Raw genomic sequence first — 24,081 nt, forward strand, 5'->3', positions numbered from 1 at the left:
GCTGGCTGGGGCACAAGGTGCCTCAGTGCAGTGCTAGCTGGCAGGCAGCCCCCAGATTGAGGCACCGGATGCCCCAGCTAGCAAGGAAGCAGCACATGCCCTGGGCTGCCTACTCCCCCATCTCCATGAGCTGCAGAGCCCCTGTGCCTCAGCCAGCCACTCTCTGGCTAGATGGGATGCAGGAAGCCCTGGGCTGGCTGCTCTCCCGACTCTGTGTGCCTCAGCTAATGATAGTTCAAGGCTGTCAAGGCATTGCAGACATACCCCAATTGAAATATAAGCACTAGAAGCTGATAATGGGGCTGAGGGGTGTTTAAGCAGGTACAACTGCACTGAAAGTAAACATTTTTAAACAATATCCAAGTATGGCCAATGGTTAATACCTCTTAAAAGTTGCACAAAGCAGCACTAGCTAGTAATATTTCACGTTCACCTCTATGAAGCTCAGGCACGGTTTTTTCCCAGGGAGAACTACAAAAAGACCACATGAATTAGCTGAAAACAGAGACTCGTTGCCAGCCAATAAACTGTGTCTTGGCATAGTGACACAGTAATAGATATTTTACAAAGGCCCCTGGCTTCTAGTTGCAAGTTTCTTTGACAATCTGCTGTGACCCTTTGTTCTTTGGAGACTACGACAGGATTTCTAAACCCACTTCATTTGTTAGCTCAATCACAATTTGCATATAGGTCATGAAAGGGAGAGTACACTACTCCCCAGTGAAAGTCCTTCACTTTTCCCACAGGGAAAGATATTCCCCAATCCGCTTCAGCATTTACACTGTCATTCTTCTAGATAAAGAGATGCCTCTAACATGTCACAAGGGCCTTATAGATTTCAGTAAGCAATGGACTATGGCTGCCACCACCACCAGCCAGTCTGGCCTTGGTACAGCTCACCTCTGGCTGAAAAGAAACTGCACTCACCGCAACCTGGGGGAGTTTCGGGAGGATGCTGAGAAACGTCAGTGGCAGAGGCACAGCTTCCAGCTCCCTGGCCCCGACAGATCGTCTGTGCTCAACCCAGGCACAGCCCTGCATCTCTGCAGACTGGATTTAGACCATGGGCTGTATGTTGCCAACCCCTAAGATACTGCCACGATCCCAAGCTTGGAATCAAAGTGCTAGGGGAAACTGTCTCCCCTTCTGAGTTTATAGACAGTCACCAGGTCCCCCCTCAGCCTGCTCTTGTGAAGGCTGAACAGGTTCAGGTCCCGCAGTCTTTCATTGTAGCTTCCACCCACTGCATTGGCTCACCTTTCTAATCCTAACACAGTGCTTTTTTGAAGTACATTAGCCTCATCCTTCACTTCTGATTAGTTATCCTTAGAGCTGGCCCTTCTAGACTTCAGGTCCTCTTCAATGATAAACCCATCACCATTTTCACTGAGAAAGGGAATGCATTTCATCATGCAGCTAAATATGTGCTTGCCCACCTTCCCCCCTGGAAAGAACTACCTATCGGTCATGTATGCATAGAATGATTAATAATTCTCACACTCAAATAACAGCTAGAACATATTTGAAAACTTGGGTTAGTGCCAGAAGTAGGTTATTCTTGTAAGGTTCATACACATTTCCATCACTTAAAAAACCCCTGAAAAAGGTAAAAATCTGTCAATTGCTTTACTATGTGAAATACAACAAAACCACAACCACCACAATTGGTAAAATTAGTTTTTATTCATTTCTTGTCTGCTGCAGGGGTGTAGCCTCTCCGTAAAAAAAAACAAAACAGCTACAGGTAGAGCAAAGTAGTTTCCACTAAAGACTTTGCACTATGTGTTCACTTGTGCATACCTGAAACCTTCGTGAGTTCTGAAGGCAGCAATGCAGCTTTTGTATCAGAACACCCAATTAGCCATAAGTGTATTTGGATAGAAGACTGCAGTGCGGAATACAGTGACAATGCTACTAAATTAAGGCTGTTGCATATCACAATGCTACTTGATAAGTGTCTATTTTTATAAACTAGACATGTATTTTACTCCAGATGATATGGTTCCAAACGTTGAAATGATATACATAAGCTAAAAAACAGGTGTGCAAAAAGGTGAGAACATTAATTTTTTTTTTTTTTTTTTTTATCTGCAGTCATTTATGGTCAGCTGAAAGTTTGCTCTTTAGTACAGGATTCAGAAGTCGTGTTTTTCCCTCGAAACATTATCCAAGTTCTCTGCAATACACAGTTTTTCAAGCCACCCAATGTGAGACCTCCTGTACACTACTAATTTGCAACAAAACTACACTGGAGTAAGTTTTATGCTGGTTTATTATAGTGGTCCAGGTCAGTCTTCAATGGATTTTATGTATTTCTCGTATGCATCCTCACTCATCAGTTCATCAAGTTCAGAAGGGCTGTCCACAGTCATTTTGATAAGCCAACCTGAAATCAAGCAAGAAAGTCATATTTAAAAGAAGTTGCTTGTATCCTATAAAAAAAAAAGGTATGTCCAGCCATGCTACCCCCAATACAACAATAGCTATTCAAAACTGTGATACTCAGTAGAATCTGAGTGCCTTGCATGAACTAAACAATGGTCAGAAGGCAAAGTCTGTTAAGAGATGGAAATACAATCAAAATATGGTTGGTCTTTACTATCCACAAGTTAATTTAGTTTCACCCAGTAAATTCATCCCTTAAAAAAACGGGCTAGTCAAAACAAAACTAAAAGCATTTAACTCTGGTGCTCACAGTGGTTGGAAAATACTAAGAAATTAATTCCTGTTCTATAATTACACTGGACGAGTTTGGTTCTACTTGTGATAGAGGCATCATCTGATCTTAAACACAGCAGTGCTGTTCATTCATTGAAAGGATAAACAGTCCCTTACCATCGTTGTAACAAGATTTATTGACAAGTCCTGGATTATCTGCAAGGGCAGTGTTAATTTCGGTTACTTCTCCTGTGAGAGGAGAATATAGTTCACTAGCAGCTTTCACACTTTCCAGAGCGCCAAACTCATCTGAAATACAGAATATGTTTTTTGGGGTTTGTTTTTTTTAAGAAGAGAAAACATTCAGTGATTTAATGTGGTTGATGAATGATTTAAAGATGACCCAAACTGATCACGTCAGTCTTTGGAAACTAACCAATGAAGAATGTAAGTCTGTCTCATCCCAAAAGGCTGAGAGGCAATTTAATGCTCCAATTTCATTACAACAACTAGAGATTTTAAGTACTCAAAGAGAAGGGGTAGTTCAGTAATAATACAACCAAGTACTATACAAGGGATTGAATTTGTTATTTACCTTGTCCTGCCCTTGTCATTTTAATAACCACATGTAAAATATGCGGGCAATTTTGGGGCAATGCTAACATTAACAACTCACACTGCAAAGAAATAAGACAAAGTCTGGAAGAACATGAAGCTCTCAAAAGGGCAGGCAGGTTCAAGCTCTGAGAAATAAAATGCAACACATCCAGGGAGCACTTAGAAGTAGATCTAGATCAAGCAGAATAAAAGGAGGAAGAAGGGAACAAAATTCTTTCCAGTAGGGTTAAAACTGAGTTTGTTCATTACCCATTGAAAGAGACAGGACCTTTGTGAAGCAGAATGTGACCACTCCATTCCACTTAGGAAGGTTACAATGTGGTATGCTGATTATGGACCTTTGTCTAAAGCTTGCGACTCAAACTTTGCATAGTGCGAGGCTGACCCTTACACCACCTCTCTTCTAATCTCGTTATGCAATTTGCTACATCCCTAGTCAATGGTGGATTATCTCTTCATGTACTATAAAGCCATCCCCTTCCTTAAGGGCACAGAAAGGAAAAAGATTTTCTCCTGCTTGCAAAGGGACACTCTTCAGCAGTGATTTCCACATTGCTACTTTTTTTATGATTTAATAACACACACTTAAAATAACTGAGAAGTGGTATGGCTCAAGCACAGGGTTGGGAACTCCCAAGTGCTCACCTCTGCTTTGTTACTGACTGGGTGTAGGGGCTAATGTGTATACACAACTTTGTATCTGTAAAGTCTACATCAGCTCTCCCATATTAATTCGTTAACCTCAACAAAGAAACAGCTTGTGAAAGACAAGCCAAGTAAACCATTTGAGAACACTGCCAGGTTTTCAAATCACAGCATAAAAGTAACCTCAGTTTTAAAGTGTAGTTTGGGCACATCTGTGTCACCCTACAGCGATGTTGCTACGGCAGCGTGCTTTAGCGCTTCTTTTTGGAAGTGCTAAAACATAGCACAGCATGGGTGGTTACTGTGCCATTCATGTCACACTGTTAGATTTTGATGTAGCAGTGCATGCGCTACACTGGGGAGCGCACCGCTACAGCAATGTAGCTGGCTATCACATGTAGACCCCTGTGAGCACTACGTCGCTGTAGCGCACCATAGTGACACACTGTGTTGCCGTACGGCAATGTGTAGATGTGCCTTTATTGTAGCAATTCTATTTAAGCCTGCATGAAATTAAAGTGTTTACATTTTAGATTAACTAACTGAAACTACAATTATCAAGCCAGATTCTAACCCCCGTTAATAAATGGTGGAGAATTCTATAGTACCTTGTTATAGCACTGACAGTTTGGAAACAAAGATCTTAGCCATCTTAGAAACATAAATATCCATACCTTACATACAATCCAATACAACAATGCTAATTAATATACATATTACAGAATCAAGCAATGCTGATGCAAGCAAGATGATAAGAACTGGTGCAGGTGATATAAAGATCAAGTTAAAAATTAAGATGTGTGTTATAGAAATAGTTTAACAGTTTAAAAAAACAAAACAAAAAACCACACTTACCCTGCTTATTCAACTTTGTTCCAACTTCTGGAAGGCTACAATAAACAACATCTCCTAATGCTTCCTAAAAGGAAAACAGATGCAGCAGGCATGTACATTAAATGCTATTTGAATGTTGGGAAATAATTCATAATAGCAGCTCCACAACTGATTACATTTATTAATTGTATTTCTTCAAGTATGATGGGCACTATGATTAAACAAAGTCAGCCACATTCGATATTTTATTTACAAGTTAAATTAGCTTCTTGTGCCCTCTAAATCGCAAGGTACTACTTCGTGTCAGGTTTTAATTAAGTTTATGGTTGCATTATGATGTTGTAAGAAAAAGACTTGCATGAGGATTCCTCCAGGCAAAAGGAAAGAACAAGGACAGATTCTAGAGGTAAAATTCAGTGACCTTAGGGACCAAGATATGCTTCCCAAAGCATGAAGTATTTACTGTGTGTGTCATGACCAAGCTGTGCACAACTCCTGGTTTCCTGATAAACGTCAAAATATTGACTAGTACACAGTACTCAGTGATCTTTCATTTTGTCCTATTTGAGTAGGGTGACCATATGTCCTGGACTGGCTAGGACAGTCCCAGATTTTATAGGCTGTCTTGGCCTCCCAGACAAGTCCCAGCTGGCACAAACCTGTAAGCCATGGAGAAATCAGGAGAGGGTGCTGCCATCCTCTGCTCTGGATTTCCCTGAACTTATTATAGTCACCCTACATTTGAGTAAATGGGAGTCTTGCCACTGAAGTTCAACAGCCATCAAGGCCTTTAAGAAACAAATCTGCCTCCATTCTATACAAGTGAAGCAAACTTTCACAGCATGCATATTATTTACAGCCAGAGAGCTGAAATTACAAGAAAAATACTATTTATCCTATGTAATATTAATCCCATTCACACAAACCTTAAGACAGCTTTTCAAGCATCCCATACATCACATCACATTTGGCTGTTGTAGGTTCAGATAGGGTGCTCTGGATTTTTGTGTTCATTTATAAATGTCTCTCTTTGATCAGCATCTTATTAAACTAGGATTCAAGTTAAAAATATCCCCATCCAAGAGTTTGAAAACCAGTATGTCCAGTTTCTCTGGGTAGCCCCACCATTTAGAGGCAGCTGTAGTACACTATACACAACCCCTTTTCAATCAAAGGAGTTACACACGAAGTCCAGGTAGATTTTGGCATAAAAGGGCAATTTTTTTCATGTAGCTATCACTCCTAAAGCTCACAATGAAAACAGGATTAAAGTAATAAATCTGATCTGTTATTCTGATTTAGCAGATAAGATTCATATTGAACTTTAGTTAATCCTATGGAAAACTGCAACAATCAATAGTTTCACAGAATGCTGAGACAGCAGGATGTGTTTTAGAAATAATTTAAAATCCAAGTCCAAAATAGGCCTCAGTGTCCAACATATGCAATTAAAACAATAAAAGGACAGTAACAATCCAAACATTAAGGACAAACTTAGGTATGTATAAGTAAATATTGCAGACTGGGGTGAAAAAAAAAAACAATACCTGTGCAAAATTGCTGATTCCTACTGTTCCAATACCATTTTCAACAGATATCCACTCATGCTTGTCTGTATATTTGCGGGCTAAAATGAAACAGACCCAACATTTTAGAAGAAGCTGGAATTCCACTTTCTTAAATGTTCCAATACATTAACAGTTCTAAAACCTTTGCCCTTAAAAATATCTTCTTGACAGTCTCAGTAATTAACTACATGTGAACTGCCTATATGGAACAATTTGAAATGCAATGTAAATGCTTTACGTTACGACCAAATGTCAGATCACCTCATTTGTCCTGTGCAACATCCACATGAGGTGTTGGAATGTGCATCGGTTCCTCATTTAGCTTTATCTGTCTAAATATTTAACACACAAATTAAAAAAGCAGCTAGATTCACTGAGAAAAGAAAATGGCTTCCTGAACTACACTGTAAGCGACCCAACAGGAAACAAACCAACTCCCATTTGGAATCAGCTGGGGCATGGTTAGGCTTTAGATAAAATATAAATATGCCATAGGAAGTAGCAGCAGCAATGACCAGAGCACAATATTCAGCCCAAAGCACTACCTGGTGCCTTAGATGAAAAAGAAAATCACATTATTTATTAAACTAGAGTTTATGTTAACTTGCATTCATTGCTGTGCGTCATAAACAACTTTTAAAGGGGCTTCTCTATATATTTAGTATTGTTTAAATAAGCCAAGTCTCCTCTTTACTCCTAAGAAAGCCAAATCCAGTAACAGCTCTGACAAAATGACCTTCTCAGTGCCATAATCAATGTAGTACACTTTAACTTTCCTAAGTAGCATGGAGAGGTCACATTACTACATTTAATTTTTAATGCAAAGTAAACTACTTTAACTAGCAGAACCTCAGCCATAGTTGTTTCTTAATATATCTTTGTTATTGATGACTGCCACAACTCTGCCCAAAACAAAATCTAAACAGTCCTTTTAAAACGAGAAACGAGGCCATGACATCCTGTCTTATCCATTCTGTACCATATTCCCACAAAGCTAAGTAAAAGGCCTGATTCTGCTATCTTCATTCACTGAAGTCTATCACACTTGTCATGCGAGTAAGGATTACCCAACTGAGTAACGATAGCAGGATATGGTCCTATGATATTAGTAATTGTTGTACAACCACTGGATCTCCTGTGACACATGTTAAGACAGTTATCATTTAAGACTCTGTTACAAAGTTTACTCTCTCTTCATACATCCGTCTGCACAATAAAATATATATTCTTAAACTTATCATCATGGTATCTCACACCACATAAACATATTTGTAGTACAGGAAATTAGAGGTCCACTAATATATCTGTCGCATATCAGATCGGCACTGATAAAAAGAAACATTAACATTACCAGCCATCGCATTATTTTGCCTGGTATAGCCGATAATGTCACCAAAAAATGCTGCATACATGTGCATGGCCACACCCATGCACATGGCCAGGAATATAGCTGGGCACCATGGAGAGCAGTGCCCTGCCAGTAAGTCTGTTGGGGGCCAGATCAAAGCCCCCACAGTGAGGGAGGGAGTGGGGCAGGGGCTGGCGCTGCCCAGCCAGGGTGGTAAATGCAACCCTGAGGCCAGGAGCAGAACACAGCTATGGACAGCTTGCTCTGGGGATGAGGGGGGCAGCTCCCTGCTGCTGCACATGCTCCTGGGGAGGGAATGGTGGGCATGTGCTGCTGCCTACCCGGCACAGTCCTGGCTCTTCCTGGTGTGCAGGTGGGGGTTGACCGGGGCTGTGCCAGGTGGGCAGCAATGGTGCTGGGAGGGGAGGCTGAGGGGCTAGGGCAAAATTTGGGGTGGCTGCAGCCCCCTCCCAGCCCCACCACCACCACCTGTCCCAAGCCTAGCCCCTACCCAGAAGAGCCCAGTGCAGCCCTGGCTCCAGCCAACAGCTGCAGTCCAGCCACCCCACGCAGTTCTGGGGGGCACAGCCCCCTCCCCTCCCAGATGAGCTGCAGCTCCATCCCATGCCACACCCCACCCCAGCTACAAAGCACCTGCCCCACTCCCCCCTCACAGCAGGGGCCTTGATCTGCCCCTTCCACCACAATGGATTTACCAACTGCACGCAGCTTTCCATGCTGCCGGGCTGTGTGCATACACAGGCATTTATCGGCCTAATTTTCAGCCACATCAGGCCGATTTCCGATGCAGCCAATTTCCTTTATATCAGTGCGGATCCGATATTGGACCAATGTATTGGTGCACCTCTAAACGTTAGGGGAGTTTTAGTAATGGAAAATGTCCTATCAAATCAGCATTCTACAGAGGAGAAACAATAAAAATAATAAAAAAGATGTTTCCCTGGAAATTCAGTGGAAATTTTTGGAATCTGTTTTTTTATGTATCTTCTCTTGCCTCCAAACTAGCAAGTTTGAGAAACTTTTTTTGAATAGTGAAGGAAAGGGCAAGTTCTTCAAGCTAACCATAAGGAACAAACTTGGAACACATTTAAAATTTAAAAGCAGACATTTAAGTAGAAGATAATGAGATTTGGATTATGCAGAGTTCTAGGGAAAAAGAAGGGGTGAATTATAGAGAAGATGAAAAACAGAACCTTAACATCAAGAGAAACAAATTGTCAGACACCAACAGGAAGGAAAAGAAAAAAGAACACTAGATTTCTGTGGCTATTGATTTGGGTTAAGGGAGTACTGTTGATGGAAACTAAATATGTCTTTTTATATTAGGGGACTGGATGCATCTTTAAGTATTAAATCTGTTACTAATTAATCTATCAAATAAAGCTTTTAAAAAGTTTAATCTCGTAAAAGGAATTCTCACTCACTTCTGAATGTACTCTATCCTTAATCTCTCCACCAAGAGCTCTTTCCACATTGCCATCTGGAACAAATCTCCTCATATTGAACAGTTTTTCCTGAAATTCCATCCAAGTATGTTTCCTCCCCTTGTCTTTAATCCCTCTTTGCTAATATACAGATCTATAATCCAATTCAACCCCTTCCCTTCAACAGGTCCCTGAAAACTGTTTTTTCCTGGAGCAAAGACTTGCATATTTTATTGTTTTCACAATTTTTTTTGCAAGTTTAGTCAACCAGTGTTAAAATTTCTAAGATCACTAGTTATATAAAAAATATTTGTTAACATTTTGCTGCAACAGGGAAAAAAAATGTTTGTTTAGTTCCCACAAAATACCAGTGCCTATCAAAAAGCCCAAACAAAATGTAAAGCAGAATGTAGAACACTCATTAGAATGTGACCTGACATAAAGGAAATAAGATTTTTTCTTTTTAGGTCAAAAACAAGGGTCTGCGGGTAATCAGAATTCCATTGGTTACAGGGGAGTTATCACTGAACCATGAAGACAAGACTAAACCAGTTCACAGTTCAAACTGAACACATTTGTTAAGCATTTCAAATGCAGACAAAGCAGCTTGTCACATGCCAGATTCAAAGACATGTTTCTAGACATCTAAATGCCTTCTGAATCTGACCCAGACTCACAAGTATAACAAAATATGATCTTTAAACAATTAAAAATTCAGATGCAATCTAGATCCAAATAAGAGTTGAGCATTTTGAACGTTGGGAATAGGGTACACATTGTTCTTGGTTGCATATGAAAAGCAATAGAAGAATTTTTCTTCCTACCCTAGCATAGGAACAACAAACATTATAAATAAATTCAGAGTCTCTACATACTGCAGAGACTTAATAACTAATCCTACTTGGAGCAGCCTCAAACATCTGAACTTTGAACACAAAAATCCCATGATTAAGCAAACAGTGCACTATGCCAGATTCATCACTGCGCTACTGGTAACTGATAGCACATCTACACAGGGACACTCAGGAAAATTAAGCCAAACTGATGCTTGAATTTAAAGCACCTAAAATCCCTGGGTGGATGTTCTTATTAAGAAGCAACAAAGCCTTAACTCATTTCCAAAGTGAGTTTGTTTCATTTTTAGCATGCTTTAAATTCAGATACTCAGTTAATTGGCTTACCTTTCTTTGAAATCCCCATGAAGACATGTGCAGAAAGTGAGGGAAACTCAAGCTACCACAGAACAGGCATAAAGATCTTTATTTTCTCTCTTTAAAATAAGAGTGCAGTTTTAAATTATTACCTACATGGTATAGAAGAAATGCTATATACATCAGACAGGTCAGCATGACATCAACCAATTCAAGACTTAACCCTGTAATTAAGCAAAAACAGCTAAGGAGAAGACCACTTTGCACTAATAGGAGCAGCAGCAGTGCAGAAAGCTACATGGGTCAAGGTAAGACCCTCAAGCTATTAATTATGAGGAAGATCAGGGCCTGGAAATCACTGTATCCCTTCATCTCTTCTTTGGCATGCATGTGGGATGTTGTGCATTGCCTGCCATTGTTTTGTTTTGTTTTTTTTAAATCTTTCTTAATAGTTTATACCTGATTCCATAAAGAAAGGCAATGGCTTCGTTCTCAAACTACCCCTACACATTATAGCAAGTACAGGATCACAGATCCATAGAAAATTTGGGTTGGAAGCAACCTCGGGAGGTCCAGTCCAACCCCTTGCTCAAAGCAGGACCATCCCCAACTACATCATTTAGATCGGTGTTTCTCAACCCATGGACAAAGCCGGTTGCGAGAGCATTTCAAAGGGTCATGAGCAAGTTCCGGAAAAACGCACAGAAGTGTGGGTTGCTCCTTACAGGCTGGCAAGAGACGGCCAGCACATAGTCAGGCAGTCAGATGAAGGTCAGTGTTGGGGATCAGGGGGTAGAGGGGACTACTGGGGTGTGCACCTATGTGGAGGAGGACAGGTGTTTATCAGCAAGGGGGAAGAGAAGGGAAGGCAGCCGGGCACTGAGGCTGTGGCTTGGGACAAGCCAAATCGATCTTTGCAAATGAGACCAAGGTTGAGAACCACTGATCTGGATCCTCCTAGCCAAAACCTGGGAATAAAGAACCTGCTTCAGATTAGAAACGTCACCGGTCGTGCCATTTTTCCCAGAAATATTTTCAGTATGACACAAAGCTGCGGGGAAGGGAGGAGAAAACTTTCTCTCTTTCTCCCCCTTTTTCACCCTGAAGAGCCCAGGAAGGCTTTCACCCCCAGCTCTCTATGGTTTCAACCCGAGTCAGGCCACTCCAGCATCGCAGGGATGGAAACCCCGAGGGGCACCTGCACCCCGCTCGTTGCTGGAGGCGAGAAGGGCACCAGTGTGTATAGGGCCGCAAACCGCCCCACCAGGGCGCCCGGCTCCTTCCACTCACCGGCCAGCAGCAGCGCGCTGGTGCCCAGGCCCCGGACCCGGAGCGGGGGCGGGAGCGGGGCGGCGCGGGGTCGGCCCAGGGCCGGGAGCGCGGGCAGAGGAGCCCACTTGGCGCCCAGCACCCGCACCGCTCGCAGCGCCATCTTTGCCGGGGCGGGGGCGGGGCCTGGGCTCGCGCCTCGGGGCCGGAAGGGGCGGGGCCTGCGTCAGGAGGCGGGGCGAGGGGCGGCCGCCGGGAACAGGGGGGAGGGAGGAGCTCTCCGCATGCGCACAACCTCTCCTTCCTCTGTCCCTCCCCCCACCAACCGCCCAATCCTATTTATACGAGAATTAACTCTTGACTCAGCCATCATAGTAGACAGCTGTTTAAAAGGGGCGATCATTTTTGAGGCAGCTCAAATTCCTCTGAGGAAGGCTTGACTGATTTTTTTGGGGGGTATCCTGTCAGCCCTTCCTCATGCCGGCTAGCCTTGAAATAATGAAACGCGTCAACATTGAGGACCTGGTCCTCACTGGGAGTTACAGTGAGCAATATATAGATATCGTACATTACGAGACTGATTTGCATTTTTTTTTTTTGCATATTCTTTCAGTGGACGTTGGCTTTTTAGCTAATACGGTCACTTTGAGCATCTGGTACAACAATTTTGTATTTAAGATGTGGCAATGCTGCTGCACAGACCTCTTGGGGCCCCGGGGCCACACCAAAGTGTCTCCTCATGGCCCTGGGGCCACGCTGAGGTGTCCGGAGCAGGTGGCTTCTCCCCTGGATCAGCAGTGAACAAAAGATTGCATAATTTGCCTCGGGAAGGAGGCATCAGCTCATAGCTGCAGAAATGTAGATACCCAGCAGGCTACTTTATAGACATTAGGGCTGGAAGGGACCTCAGGAGATCATCGAGGGGTAGGAAGAAACACTACTGTATTCAAATCCGATTAGTTAAGATAGTAGTTACTTAGTGTTAATGAAACATTTAATATCAATACTATAAAAGGAGAGATGCTTAGATTTTGCAGCCTGCAAACAGGGAGACTATCAACCAGGATGAGATGAGTCTGGCATTAAAAGCTCTGCTGCTTGCTTTATATATGGGAGGGAGCCTGGGACCCAACCAGGCACGTCGGGGCAGCCTCCAAGCGCTCTGGCGAGGAGCACGCAGGAGGCTGCAAGGGCAAGGAGCTCTGCTCCCTCAGGCCTGCACCTTGCATGCAAGGAGTCGCTGTATAACCCCAGCCCCAGTGCTGTGAATTTGGGGGCTGTGGACTTGCCCATGGCATTTGCTCCGTTCTTCCTTTCCAAGCAGCCTCTAAATTTTACGTGCACAACAGTGAAGAAGGAAGCGGGAAACCGCCAGGTCGGCTGTGCGAAGTGCCGCCTCACGTAGTTTACGTTTCTTTCCAAAAGCTGCATTTTCACCGGCCTCAAGAGCCTGGGGATTTGCCCACACACCCCATGGCTGTTGGGTGGAGAAGCCAGAGGGCAGTTACTTAGTTCCCACGAGTGGAAAAATACGTGAATATTTCAGGAGGGCGATTCAGGAATCTCTCAGGAACTTGCCTCTAGAAGTCAGTCACCCCACTTTTGACTAGACGGGGGCAATTGATGAGCAGGTGACACAGGCCAACTGTCTTTCTGAGGATGTGGCCTTTGTGCCTTGCTTGGAGCTTGAGATGTGTGCTTAAGTTGCAGCCATCGTAGCCCACCTCTGCTGTTATTCCCCCTTCTGCACTTCCGCAGTTTCTAGTTTGCAAATGAGCCCCAGCAGGACAAAGGTTGAGAACCACTGAACTAGATTATGCCTGCCAAAATCTGGGATTTTGGCTGTCAGTGGTTATCTATAACATCAGAAATGGGAGGGGTGCTTTGATTCTGTTGGATTTACCAGAAACTAAACAACTCTGGCTCGAGAAGAGTTAGTGGGGGAGATAGTGCTACTCAAGGAAGACAGTGAGCCAGCGTTGACCTACTGTCTAAGGCAGGGGTCAGCAATGTTTTTGGGCAGAGTGCCGAAAACATCTGTAACTCTGAGTTATAAGATGTTGGCATGCCAGGGACAGATGGCAGGGGAGCTGCGAGGCACCCAAGCCTTGTCGTGGCAGGACAGCTCCAGCCCCTTTCCTGCCATCCGCCCTGAGTTGCACATGCCAAGCAAAGTGTCTTCACATGCCACGCTCTGGCACCTGTGCTAGGGGTTGCCTACCCCTAGTTTAGTGATTGTCAGACCATTAAATAATGATGGTGCCTGGCTTCCCCAGAAAAACAAAGACTTAGCTTGGTCTCAAATTGTAGTGGCTCTTGGGAAACAAACTTAGTACTCTGTCAGTAACTTAAGTTCAAAACATATCAGGAGTTTAGGTATGGTGGGTTTAAACATATGTTCCTTCAAAAACTTTTTAATCCCAGCCTGAATAAATGGTTATCTCCTGCTGGCTTCACAATTGACAAACCGGTGGTATTAGCCAAAATTTGCAATAAATGCTTAGCATTTATTAAGTATACACTGGTAGATTTACAGAAAACAAGGAAGTGTGCACTATTGGACACATTATTCTAAATTTACTGTTAGTTCTCTGGTACTATCATGTAACAACATCAAACAACACAAAATGTACTTGTACTTCTGTTTGTGCTACAGCTCTTCAAAAGGATAATACATGTAGGAGCCACAATATCTAAGTCCAACTGCAGCAACTATTGGTTAAAAGGAAAAGGAAGAGGTTTTGCATACAGCAATTGCTCAGTAACTTTGTCAGGTGCTGGCAAGTTCTTTCCGTTCCTCACTATCGGTTGTCTGCTCTTTTTTGCACTTAATCCCAAGGAAACTGAACAGTTTCATCAGCATTAGATCAACAATCTCTTCCTCTTCGGATGCCTAAAAATAATGACATAAATATAAAAATTCAGGATGGTAGTTATAGATGCATTATTAAATCATCAAATAAACAGGGTAAAATCCTGCCTATTAAAGCCAGCAGCAACTGATTTCAACTCGCCCAAGATTTTACTTGTGGAATCTCAACAATTAGTGCAGATGTGCTGTGCATGTTTCATAATTTCTAGTCAAGTCAGGCAAGGTCACATACATGCCCCTACATCAACAATGCTTATTAAGGGCTCTATACACAATACTGCAAAATCAAAGGGGATTTTCTAACTCAGTACCTACAGCTCCATATTTTTGGATGCAAATTATATTGCACATGATCAGATACCTACAGCTATAATTTTCAAAGAAGCTACAAGCCAGATTTTAAAAGGTCAAATCCTGACCCCACGGAAGTCAGCAGGACTCTGCCATTGATTGAAATAGAGCCAGGATTCCAAACTAAATGGATCTAGAGTATACGTGTTATAGAAATGATAAATACAAATAAGATTTGTGCAAAAAACCTAGGTATCTAGATGCTTTCTGTTTTGTGTATGTACATTGTCTGAGAATGCATATATTCTTGATCATTAGGCTGAGGGGCTGGTTTTAATACAAACACTCCTGTGAACATAAATGAGCAGTGAGCTTTAGCAAAACCCAAAATGTTCATAACTGGAACAGGCAATGATCTTAATAGGACTGTGTGTTTATGCGCCTCCTAGCACAATGGGACAGCCCAATCCTGACCGGGGTCTCCAGATGCTTCCATAATATAAACATTAATGAATAATAAAACAATTTAGACGAACACACCTGATAATATTTCTGTTCTTCGCTAAAAGCAACCAATATAACTGAAATGAACAGGTTCAGCACCACAAATGTCATAAAAATAATGCAGGATCCAATTAAGAAGGAGCCCAAAACTGGATTATAGTCCAAGACCTAGAAAATAAATGGAACAAGGCATTAATGTTTTTTTATTAAAGCAGAAAAATGTTACACTTTGGAACAATCTAATACACTGAAACTATAGCCTGCCTATATAGTACGCAATATGTTTCCTTTCTCCCAAATGATTTTTGTACCTTGCTTGACTGCAGTTTAGGTGGATAGAGCATTTTTTTTCAAATATGTGATATATTCAAACACTTTGTAGGCAATACTCTATGTTTTTAACGTTTGTGTGCGAGCTAACTATTAAGGTGTTGCCTTGACAGATTTAGACACTGAATAATCTATTTATTTGTAGAAGAAAACAGTGCAAGCAGCAAAAGCTTTGCCATGTTTACTAATGGGATTCATGCTCCCAATACTTTAGTTAGATTTCTCACAGTAGCAAATACAATGCGTGGCAGGATCCATTTTGCAGTTTTAAATTCTAAGTGTTCATTGATTGACAAATGTTTAATTCAGGGACAGTATATCTGACTTGTGTAAGACAGGCACAAGATAACAGTGTCAGAACTACAGGATTATGGGCACCGGCATTACACAGCAGTCTTAAAGTTGTAATATGACTATGGAGTCATCTTAATTATTAAATGAAGAGAAACCTATAAAACAATCAAAGAATACTAAGAAGAATTCATTTAATCCACAAAATAACTGCCTAAAGAATATTTTAATACTTGAAAAAATTTCTTGAGAGGTCAAAGGGTTCGAAAACATTATTAAGAGACTAAACATTATATTTGCTCCTTTTTGTGAAGGGCAGAAGATCTCTATGTAGAACTTCCCCAAGAAGCTGGTCAGGTTTTGTTTCATGAGGGCATGTAGGAGAGTAACAACTACCTCCACAACTACCTCCACTGTTATTTAAACAAATCTTTCAATAATTTTGCATTGGCTACCAGACAAGATAACTATTTAAAACCTGACTGCATTTTCCAAAGAAAGGTGTAGGAGAAATTCAGTGTGGAATGAGGTATATATGAGGTTCGTTTTTTGTGTCTTGATGAGATTGGCTTCCATATATAAAGTAGGCAGAAGAGCCTTTAATGCCAGACGCATCTAATAGTGATTGATAGTCTCCCTGTTGTCAGACTGAGAACTCTAAGCAGTTCTCCTTTTATAGTATGAACATTAAATGTTTCATTAACATTAAGTAAGTACTGTCTTAACTAATGAGATTGTAATTCAGTAGTAGCCTGCTGGGTATCTACATTTCTGCAGTTAAGAGCTGATGCCTCCTTTTTGGGCAAATTAAGGGATCGCTTGTTCATAAGAACAACACTGCTGCTGCAGTTTCTACAGGACGTTAGCTAAATATGGCATCCATTTATTCACTAAAAAATCCCAAGTCCTGCCCTATTGATTCTATCAGATTGTGCAATATTTTACTGAATAGATGTATTCTTACTGATACATCCCTGCCTTCCCTCCTCGAATCTTCACTGTCATCTTGTTTCCCCCCTTCTTAAGTCATGGTGAAATCATCTGTAATATCCATAGAGCAAAGATCAATCAAACAGTGAGGACAGAAATAATGAATAAACCTGGGTGCTGACTGTAGAATTCTGACCTTTCTGCTTTATCTCTTGGAACCTCTTCTTTTTTTTTTTCTCTCATCTCATTTTCTGTATCTAAAATAGTTCATTTTGACCAAAAGCTAAAGGCTGTTCTTTATGGCCTTCCATCTCCCATTCAGTTCAGCGGAGAAAAGTGGGACTGAGCTTGGGTCTTAAGTACAGAACAACTAGGTTTTTCACTGATTCTGTCTGAAATTACTAGCAACTTCAGCTGTAAACTCCCTGGGGCAAGAACCGCCTCTTTTTGTGTTTGGAGAATGCTCAGCACAGTAAGGTCTTGTTCCATGACTAAGAACTTGAGATGCTCAATAGCACAAATAATAAGGCTCTGACAGTCAGAGAGGATACCTCCTCATAGTTGAAGATTCCCAGCTGAAGGCTGACCATTGTCTCTGCTGAATCGAAGAGGGTTTTGTAAGAGTGCAGCTTCCAACCAAATATCAGATTAGTCTGTAGGGGAAAGAACACAGACCTTTATTCTTATCGTGAGTTTTTATTGCTAACTTAAGTTAATACTGCGTATAGTTAGAGAAAGCTCTCTTGGTCTAATATTAAAGTTACATGGCCCAGGCAAGAACCTCTGGCCTGTCGGTTACATCTCCATCCTAACTGCTGCTTGGGTCCTGATATATATTGCCCATTGATCAGCCTGCATAACAAATTATCTTCATATTCAATTCCTGCCTTTCTCAGGGATGATAATAGGAGTTCTTTGCGTAGAAGCAAAGAGAACAAAGTAAAGAGGCTTTTGTGCTTGGTTCAATAGCATAGAAGCAAGCAATAGATGGCCTAAATAAGAACCTGATTTTTTGTGATAATCTACGCACTTGCAGATCCAAATAATTTTAGCTGTTATTTGTGGACTCAGTGGGTTTGTCTACACATTAATACACTGTAATTATAGCGCATTAAGTTTAGTACAGGTCATTACAGGCAGGGCCATCCCTGCGGGGGGCGATTTGGGTCAAGTGCCCCAGACCCTGCACTTTGGGGGGCCCCGTGGAGCCGGGCAGAGTGGTATGGTGACTCCGCACTGCCGCTGGCTTCATGTCTGGCCGCTCACCATCCGCCCCCCCACTGCCAAATCTGCCACCAGCTTCCTTGCACCTGGGGGCAGGGCCCCATACAGGCTGATATGCCCCGGGACCCACACTCTGCTCGGGTTGTCTCTGATTACTGGTACTAAACTTAATGTACCATAATTGGCGCTACTGTGTATTTAGCATAAATTAATGTTTTTTTGTGATGCTACTGCACATTAGACTAAATCTACTGCACATCAGCACATTAGCATGGGCTGTGCCACTGTGCAGTAGAATTAGTCTTCTGTGCAGTAAGCATCTCATGTAGATGCACCAGTAAGTGCTACTTAATATCATAGGGACAATGCTTCTCAACTATTCTGTAAACTCAGTACATGAGCTGCTTTACTGGCCATTGAAATGCAGCTGCCTCTGGCGTATTTAATGGTGCACGGCAATGCTACAGAAGAAGTGAAAGATAGTGAATGTTGATTGCTCTTCTGTTTGTTTATTTGTACACTTCTCCATGTTGCTAATCTCCAGAGTATGTAAGCAATTCATACACACTATTGAACAGTGATTGCAAGCTCTTAGAGGCAGGGACTATGTTTTCTTCTGTGTCTGTACAGCACCAAGTGCATTTTACATGCTATTGCACTATAATCAGGATGCAATGATGTAACAAGCTGCAGTGTTAAAAGATTATTTTTTATATTGCAGTAGCATCCAGATTCCATCAGGGTCAGTTGTGCTAGGCTCTGTACAAACACTTAAAAGATTTCTAGAAAGTCCCTGATTAGAGAGTTGGCAGAGACAAGAAGAGGAAGTGTTATCATCTCCATTCTTTAGAGGCTACAGAGAATAACTGACTTGTCAATGACCGCACAGGAAATCTTCTCCCAAATCCCATCTCTTTAATCAGGAGATCACCCTATTGTCCAAGATCAGAATTATCTCTTCTTTAGGGGAAATACTAGTAGCAGAACCTTTTTACTAGGACAGCAACTGAAAGCAGACATGTGCAACAGCCTGCTCTCCTCTACCTGAAAACATGTGCATAGAGTTTCAGCCACAGCAGTAAGTACACCCATTAGTTATATTAATCTGATTGAATAACCAAGTGTATTTCCGTGCCTACTGGCACAGGGAGAGAGAATTCAGTGATAAACAGAACCTCCCCCTCCCCGTCCCCAACATTTTCCATTCAGTTATTTCATGTGTTCCAGCCACTGTCCCTGTTTGATTAGTCTGTTAGATCATTGCCCACTAAACATTTTCCTGCCCTTTGCTCTCTGGCACACTGGAATCTTGCAGAGAAAAATCTGCATCTTTTATCACATGCTTTGTTTGTGAAGCTTCATTTCAATTTGCAGAGAGCAGACAAGCCCAGAATTATACTTGCCAATCCTCTGATGGAAAATGGGACTTCCAGCAACATTTTGAAGCTGTCAAGCTGCTTAGCCAAGATTTAAGAGGACAACTGCATTCCATTTCACCTTTCAAAGCTGCATTGCTCACATGATTCAGTAATTATTCATTTGATCTGCAAGCAGGTGACTGCAGACCCAAAACATCAGAAACCACAAAACCACTCACAGCGATAGAGTAAGCCAGGAACATGATTGCAATAACTGTGATGAATCCAGAGATGTCACCCCATGCCCTCTTCAGGGTAGAAGTGATCATGTTGAGTTTAGGGTTGAGCCTCAGGAGATGCCACAATTTCACTGTAGACAGAAGTACTAGGAAAGCAATCAGGTAGCCAAGCACTGCATCAGCTGTGGCAGTTTCATTGAAGCTTACACACCTATGAGAAAAGAAGATTCAAAAACAGTATGTGAAAATCCTCCAGAGCAGCTCTCTGCAAACTGGTCACTACAAATGCTAGCAGGGCTTTGCTGCTGGGTCAGCATGGACTCTCACTTGAGTGTTGTCCTTATCTCCTCTCTCTCTCTCTCTTGAGTGAATGGTGCTTTCCCCACAAACTGGGTGGCCTGACAGAATGCAGGCTGAAGCCCACATGTTGCTAATATTCAAACAGCCAGTTCTTCCTCTGCAAACCCTAAGAGAATGGGCCCGGAATGCTAATGTTTGGAGCTCTCTATAGGATATTGTAACAGAGTATACTAACAAGGAAAGGGTTATCCATCTTACTCTGGCTGCTGGGCCAGAGCATATTTCCCTGTCATGTGTGAGGGAATTAGAGCCAGGCCAGCTGTGCAAAATTCACTAATTCCCTGCAGATTCCATAAGAAGAACATGCTGCAGGGGAGCTGGGTGCTAAGTCAGTGATAAGAAAGGGAGTGATTCCTAGGCTGAGTGCTGTGGTAGAAAGGGGTTACGTTTATTCCTGGCTGACATGAAATAGGTCACACATACCTCAGTTTTGCTATTTTGTTTTTGGCCCTTCATAGGGTAGTATTTTATTTACACTTATTGCTTTGCTATGTGACAGAGCCTGCCAAAAAGGTGCTTAAAATTTGTGTAGGCCTTCAAGATCCTTTTCCATTCTGCTTAGATTTGTGTGTGCTCCTTGTCTCTTTCTTGTCTAGAAAGAACACTGTATAGTATTGCCATGGACTCTGAAACAGCTGTCATCTATAAGAGAGGTATTTACTCTGCAGTAGGATGCAGATAGCATGTGCACCAGCAAGCAGTCTGGTTTGGAGGAGATGGGTAGATTTAATTGCTGACATGTGCCCAAATCCTTACTCAATTCACAAGCTAAAATGCTGCTACCTCTGAGGAGTGCCTCTCTTTGGCAGTGGTGGCACTGAAGAGGAAAAAAGATAAACTGGCTAAAGCAAAGTAAGTCAGGGTCATGAAACATTTACTCATCCTTGTGCTCTTGATAGTAACTGATGTCTCGTGCCCCAAGGATTGTCCGGTTCACAAACACTGATAGAGCGCTCCAGCTAATCAATATAATGGCCAGTTCTAGCAGGTTCCACTTGCTGTGGAAATACCTCCATTTCAGAGCCCTCATGAGCTTTCCCTGTGAAAGAAGTTTCAGTTGTAACAGCCTTTGGCAAGAATCAGCATGTGACCATGTAAAGTGATCAGGGCAAATAAATGTACCACTGCACCATTCTTTCAATAAAGACTATTCCCTTCCTTTCTGAAAGGGTGTGTTGCCTTAGCTTACCCACTTCTTTTGAAGCCGGATAGAGTTCACCCCCTCACCTGGGATTGAGAATTGCTTCTCTGCAAGAGGCAACTATTTTGTAGTTACCTTCTTCACAGCAGGTTCCCCAGTCTTTTATTTAATAAAGAGAGAACCTCTGATTTAGCCCTCATACTGACATGAGTCAGGAGCAACACATCTGAAGTCACTTGACTTGCACTGGCTTAAAACCTTTGTAGTGAAATCAGAATTGGGGCACAAGAGACTTGCTGGGTCTTACCTGTATTACCATGTAGTAAACAACAAATAGGAAATAAATAACTTCTGCTGCAACAACAAATATGTGTAGGCCATCTGTGTATGGATACAGCCGGATGCTTTGGAGCTCTGCATGTGTGAAAAATGCCCCTGGAAAACAAAGCCAAGTTCAGTCTCATGCTCTTTGGAGCATTTCTTTTCTGCTTCTCATCAGAAACTGACTTTTCCAGTATCATATGTGAGAGTATTCAGGGATGGGACAAAATGTTCATACCCAGACCACAATTACATTTGGTATAAAGCTAAATCCAGACTAGGTTTGGATTTGGTTGGGATGATCCTCTGAAGGGCAGGAATCTTTCACAGTCAGCTCCTATACTGAGATTATTAGCATCTTGGATAGTATAATTTCAGCAGATCCATGTCTAAACTGAACTAAAATTCAAACTCCTAGGCTAGGGACAGAAGGTACACATAAACCAGGATAAATGATCAAAAACCAGTTGAGACCTGTAACACAACAGATGTTCAGGGTAAATAAACTGCCTTCAAAATGGCTGAAACCAGTTTAAGACAAACCTGAATGATTGTAGCATCAGATTTAACAGATTTAGGTTAAATCAGTTTATTGAATTTTGGTCCCAGATCTCCTCCAGATTCAAGTTAACTCACAGTCCCCTAGAATCCCAGGATGCTTTGTGTCTCCTGGCAAACCCTTCCCATCCCCTTTACAGGGTGGGTAGTCTAGCCTTGGCCCAAGCTGTCTGCTCCAGCCCAGCAGGGAGGTGTGCCTTAGCACCCTCTGGCTTCTAGCCTGAGCTAGTGCAGGCAAGTGGCTGTATTTCCATAATAAAAAATAAAACGTTTGTTCACTTGCTTACTGGGTCAATCTGTGCAGCTTAGACTAAACTGTGAAGACTGAATCAGTTCAGCCTCGGGCTTTTTGACTGTCTATAATTAGCCTTAGAGCAGAAGACTGGGGGATTCATTTCAGAATCTCATCCTGAAATCAGTTATGAGTTTCTGGTCTACCCCACTTTCAGCAGGCTATAGTAATGGGATTGAAATGATGTTGGACACTGTTCAAAGAAAACTTTTCCCTATTTTATGCAAGCAAGGATCCCAACTTTTTGCTTAGCTGTGTTGTGTACTAGAGCCTTTTTTGACTCTCATGTATGAGGACTGCATGCCATGTGCTACTAATCTTCCAGAATCAGCATTGCGAGGTGCAAAACATAAATTCTGTCATATGCCCATTCTGTTCAATACTGAATTAAGTAGCTGTACATAGGGGCTACTATTAAGAAGAATCTAATTCTTGCTTTGTAAAGCTCAAAACAACTACATTTCAGCAAAGCACCTTCTTTAGAAGAAAACCAGTATAACATGCTTTGTTTGTATTACTTTGGAAGCCAGTGTGCTGTATAGCTATACAGGTAGATACAGGCCTATTCCCCAAAGTATTTATAATCACTCAGCATTATAACTCTCCTACTATTAACTTTAAATGGAACTGTGTTAAGCTACTGCTGGGTTCTTTTGAAAACCCCACACTGCTTGTCATCTTTTGCTGGCAGGAGCCAAAAGTGCTGGGATTGAGAACGGGCTCTCACCTAAAGCATTAGTTTCAAACATCAAGCTAATAATGCAGAACAGGTTCACATTGGCATTGTAGACTGTAAATTCAATAAAAACTGCTCTCGTAAAGGTATCCAGCCAGATGTTGCTGAAGAGGTACTGGAGAATTCTGTCAAAGAGAGCACAAGAGAAGGAGGGGTGGTCAGCGGGCAAATATCTTTTAATGCTGATGAGATGTGTGCACTACAAATATGGTAGAAGTGTTTGGAAGCCATGTGCAGAAAACACAGACATGAGATGGGGGCTTTCAAGGGATGCTTGGTTCATAGATCCAGGGAGTGAGAAAGGGAAGAATATGTGTTAGTCTCTAGACTACACCATACAATTTGGTGAGGGCAAAATGAGGTGCTTTTTGTGGCCTCTGAAGCCTATCTGCCTGTGGAAGCCAAGATAGTACCTGAAGTGTTTATCCAGCCTTACGTAACAAAACCTAGGTCCTATGTAGAGAACTCCAGCAATGTATAACATATCTATAGGCACAGAGCTGGCCTGGGTTCTGTCATTGCAGGGCATAATTTCCTATTCTTTTATAGTCAGGTTTCTTATCTGCTACATTTTGGGTCTCTTAAAGCCTCCTTTTTCTGTTACTTCACTCCTGGAAGCAGTCTCTGTTGTTCACAGACACAGTTGAGGACTGCCAATAGTGGACATTTCACTCCTCTTCCATCTATAACAATGGCTGGAAAGTGATATAACAACTGTCCTACAAATATCTGAAGAGTGTAAACACTAAGGAAGGAAATGAAGTCTTAGCCTTGACCAAAACAGTCCTTAATGAGGAGGGTATTTCCCAACATTGCATCCTATTAAACTGGAGAACAGTATGACAAGGGAAGAGGCAGAAAACCCACTGCATTAGACATTGACAACTAAACTAAACACAACACTGTAATATGCCCTAGAGGGAATAACATTACACTGACTGGGAGGAAGTTCTTTCCCATCTTTTAATTTTTATGATTTTGTCATACTTGCTTGTGTAACTCTGGAATCCAGGTGAGGGCGCTTAGTTCCATTTTACAAAATCAGTTTATAAGGCTGGACTGGATTCTGGTTAATAGTAATATCAAATAAGAGGATAA

The 24,081-nt window shown here is 42.0% G+C and overlaps 2 protein-coding genes across 2 annotated transcripts in view; both read right to left on the reverse strand.

Annotated features, from left to right (window-relative positions):
* Positions 1-1,969: 1,969 nt before the first annotated feature.
* GCSH (glycine cleavage system protein H) lies at positions 1,970-11,725 on the reverse strand. The gene is made up of 5 exons (XM_019535933.1): positions 11,558-11,725; positions 6,303-6,382; positions 4,777-4,840; positions 2,836-2,967; positions 1,970-2,386 (listed from the first exon to the last, which is right to left on the reverse strand). The coding sequence occupies exons 1-5, from the start codon at positions 11,697-11,699 to the stop codon at positions 2,289-2,291; spliced, it is 516 nt and encodes a 171-aa protein (XP_019391478.1). The 5' UTR covers positions 11,700-11,725; the 3' UTR covers positions 1,970-2,288.
* Positions 11,726-14,022: 2,297 nt separating this feature from the next.
* Positions 14,023-24,081, reverse strand: part of PKD1L2 (polycystin 1 like 2) — a 51,945-nt gene continuing 41,886 nt past the window's right edge. Inside the window, exons 38-44 of the mRNA XM_019535443.1 lie at positions 22,975-23,108; positions 21,384-21,511; positions 20,814-20,974; positions 19,576-19,786; positions 17,306-17,407; positions 15,240-15,371; positions 14,023-14,429 (exon numbers count right to left, since the gene is read on the reverse strand). Coding sequence (XP_019390988.1) covers positions 14,307-14,429; positions 15,240-15,371; positions 17,306-17,407; positions 19,576-19,786; positions 20,814-20,974; positions 21,384-21,511; positions 22,975-23,108 — 991 coding nt within the window. The 3' untranslated portion in view covers positions 14,023-14,306. The remainder of the gene's footprint in view (positions 14,430-15,239; positions 15,372-17,305; positions 17,408-19,575; positions 19,787-20,813; positions 20,975-21,383; positions 21,512-22,974; positions 23,109-24,081) is intronic.

The sequence above is a fragment of the Crocodylus porosus genome, unplaced genomic scaffold (genome assembly GCF_001723895.1).
Source record: "Crocodylus porosus isolate Cpor-Errol unplaced genomic scaffold, CroPor_comp1, whole genome shotgun sequence".
Taxonomy (NCBI): Eukaryota; Metazoa; Chordata; order Crocodylia; family Crocodylidae; genus Crocodylus; species Crocodylus porosus.

Bases quoted from the DNA above. Each gene is read 5' to 3' on its own strand.
- GCSH (XM_019535933.1), bottom strand. From the start codon at position 11,699: ATGGCGCTGCGAGCGGTGCGGGTGCTGGGCGCCAAGTGGGCTCCTCTG. The intron at 4,841-6,302 runs GTATTGTTTTTT...TTTTCCTTTTAG, and splicing joins GAATCAGCAATTTTGCACAG to GAAGCATTAGGAGATGTTGT. The intron at 2,387-2,835 runs GTAAGGGACTGT...GCTTGATTTCAG, and splicing joins TAAATCTTGTTACAACGATG to GTTGGCTTATCAAAATGACT.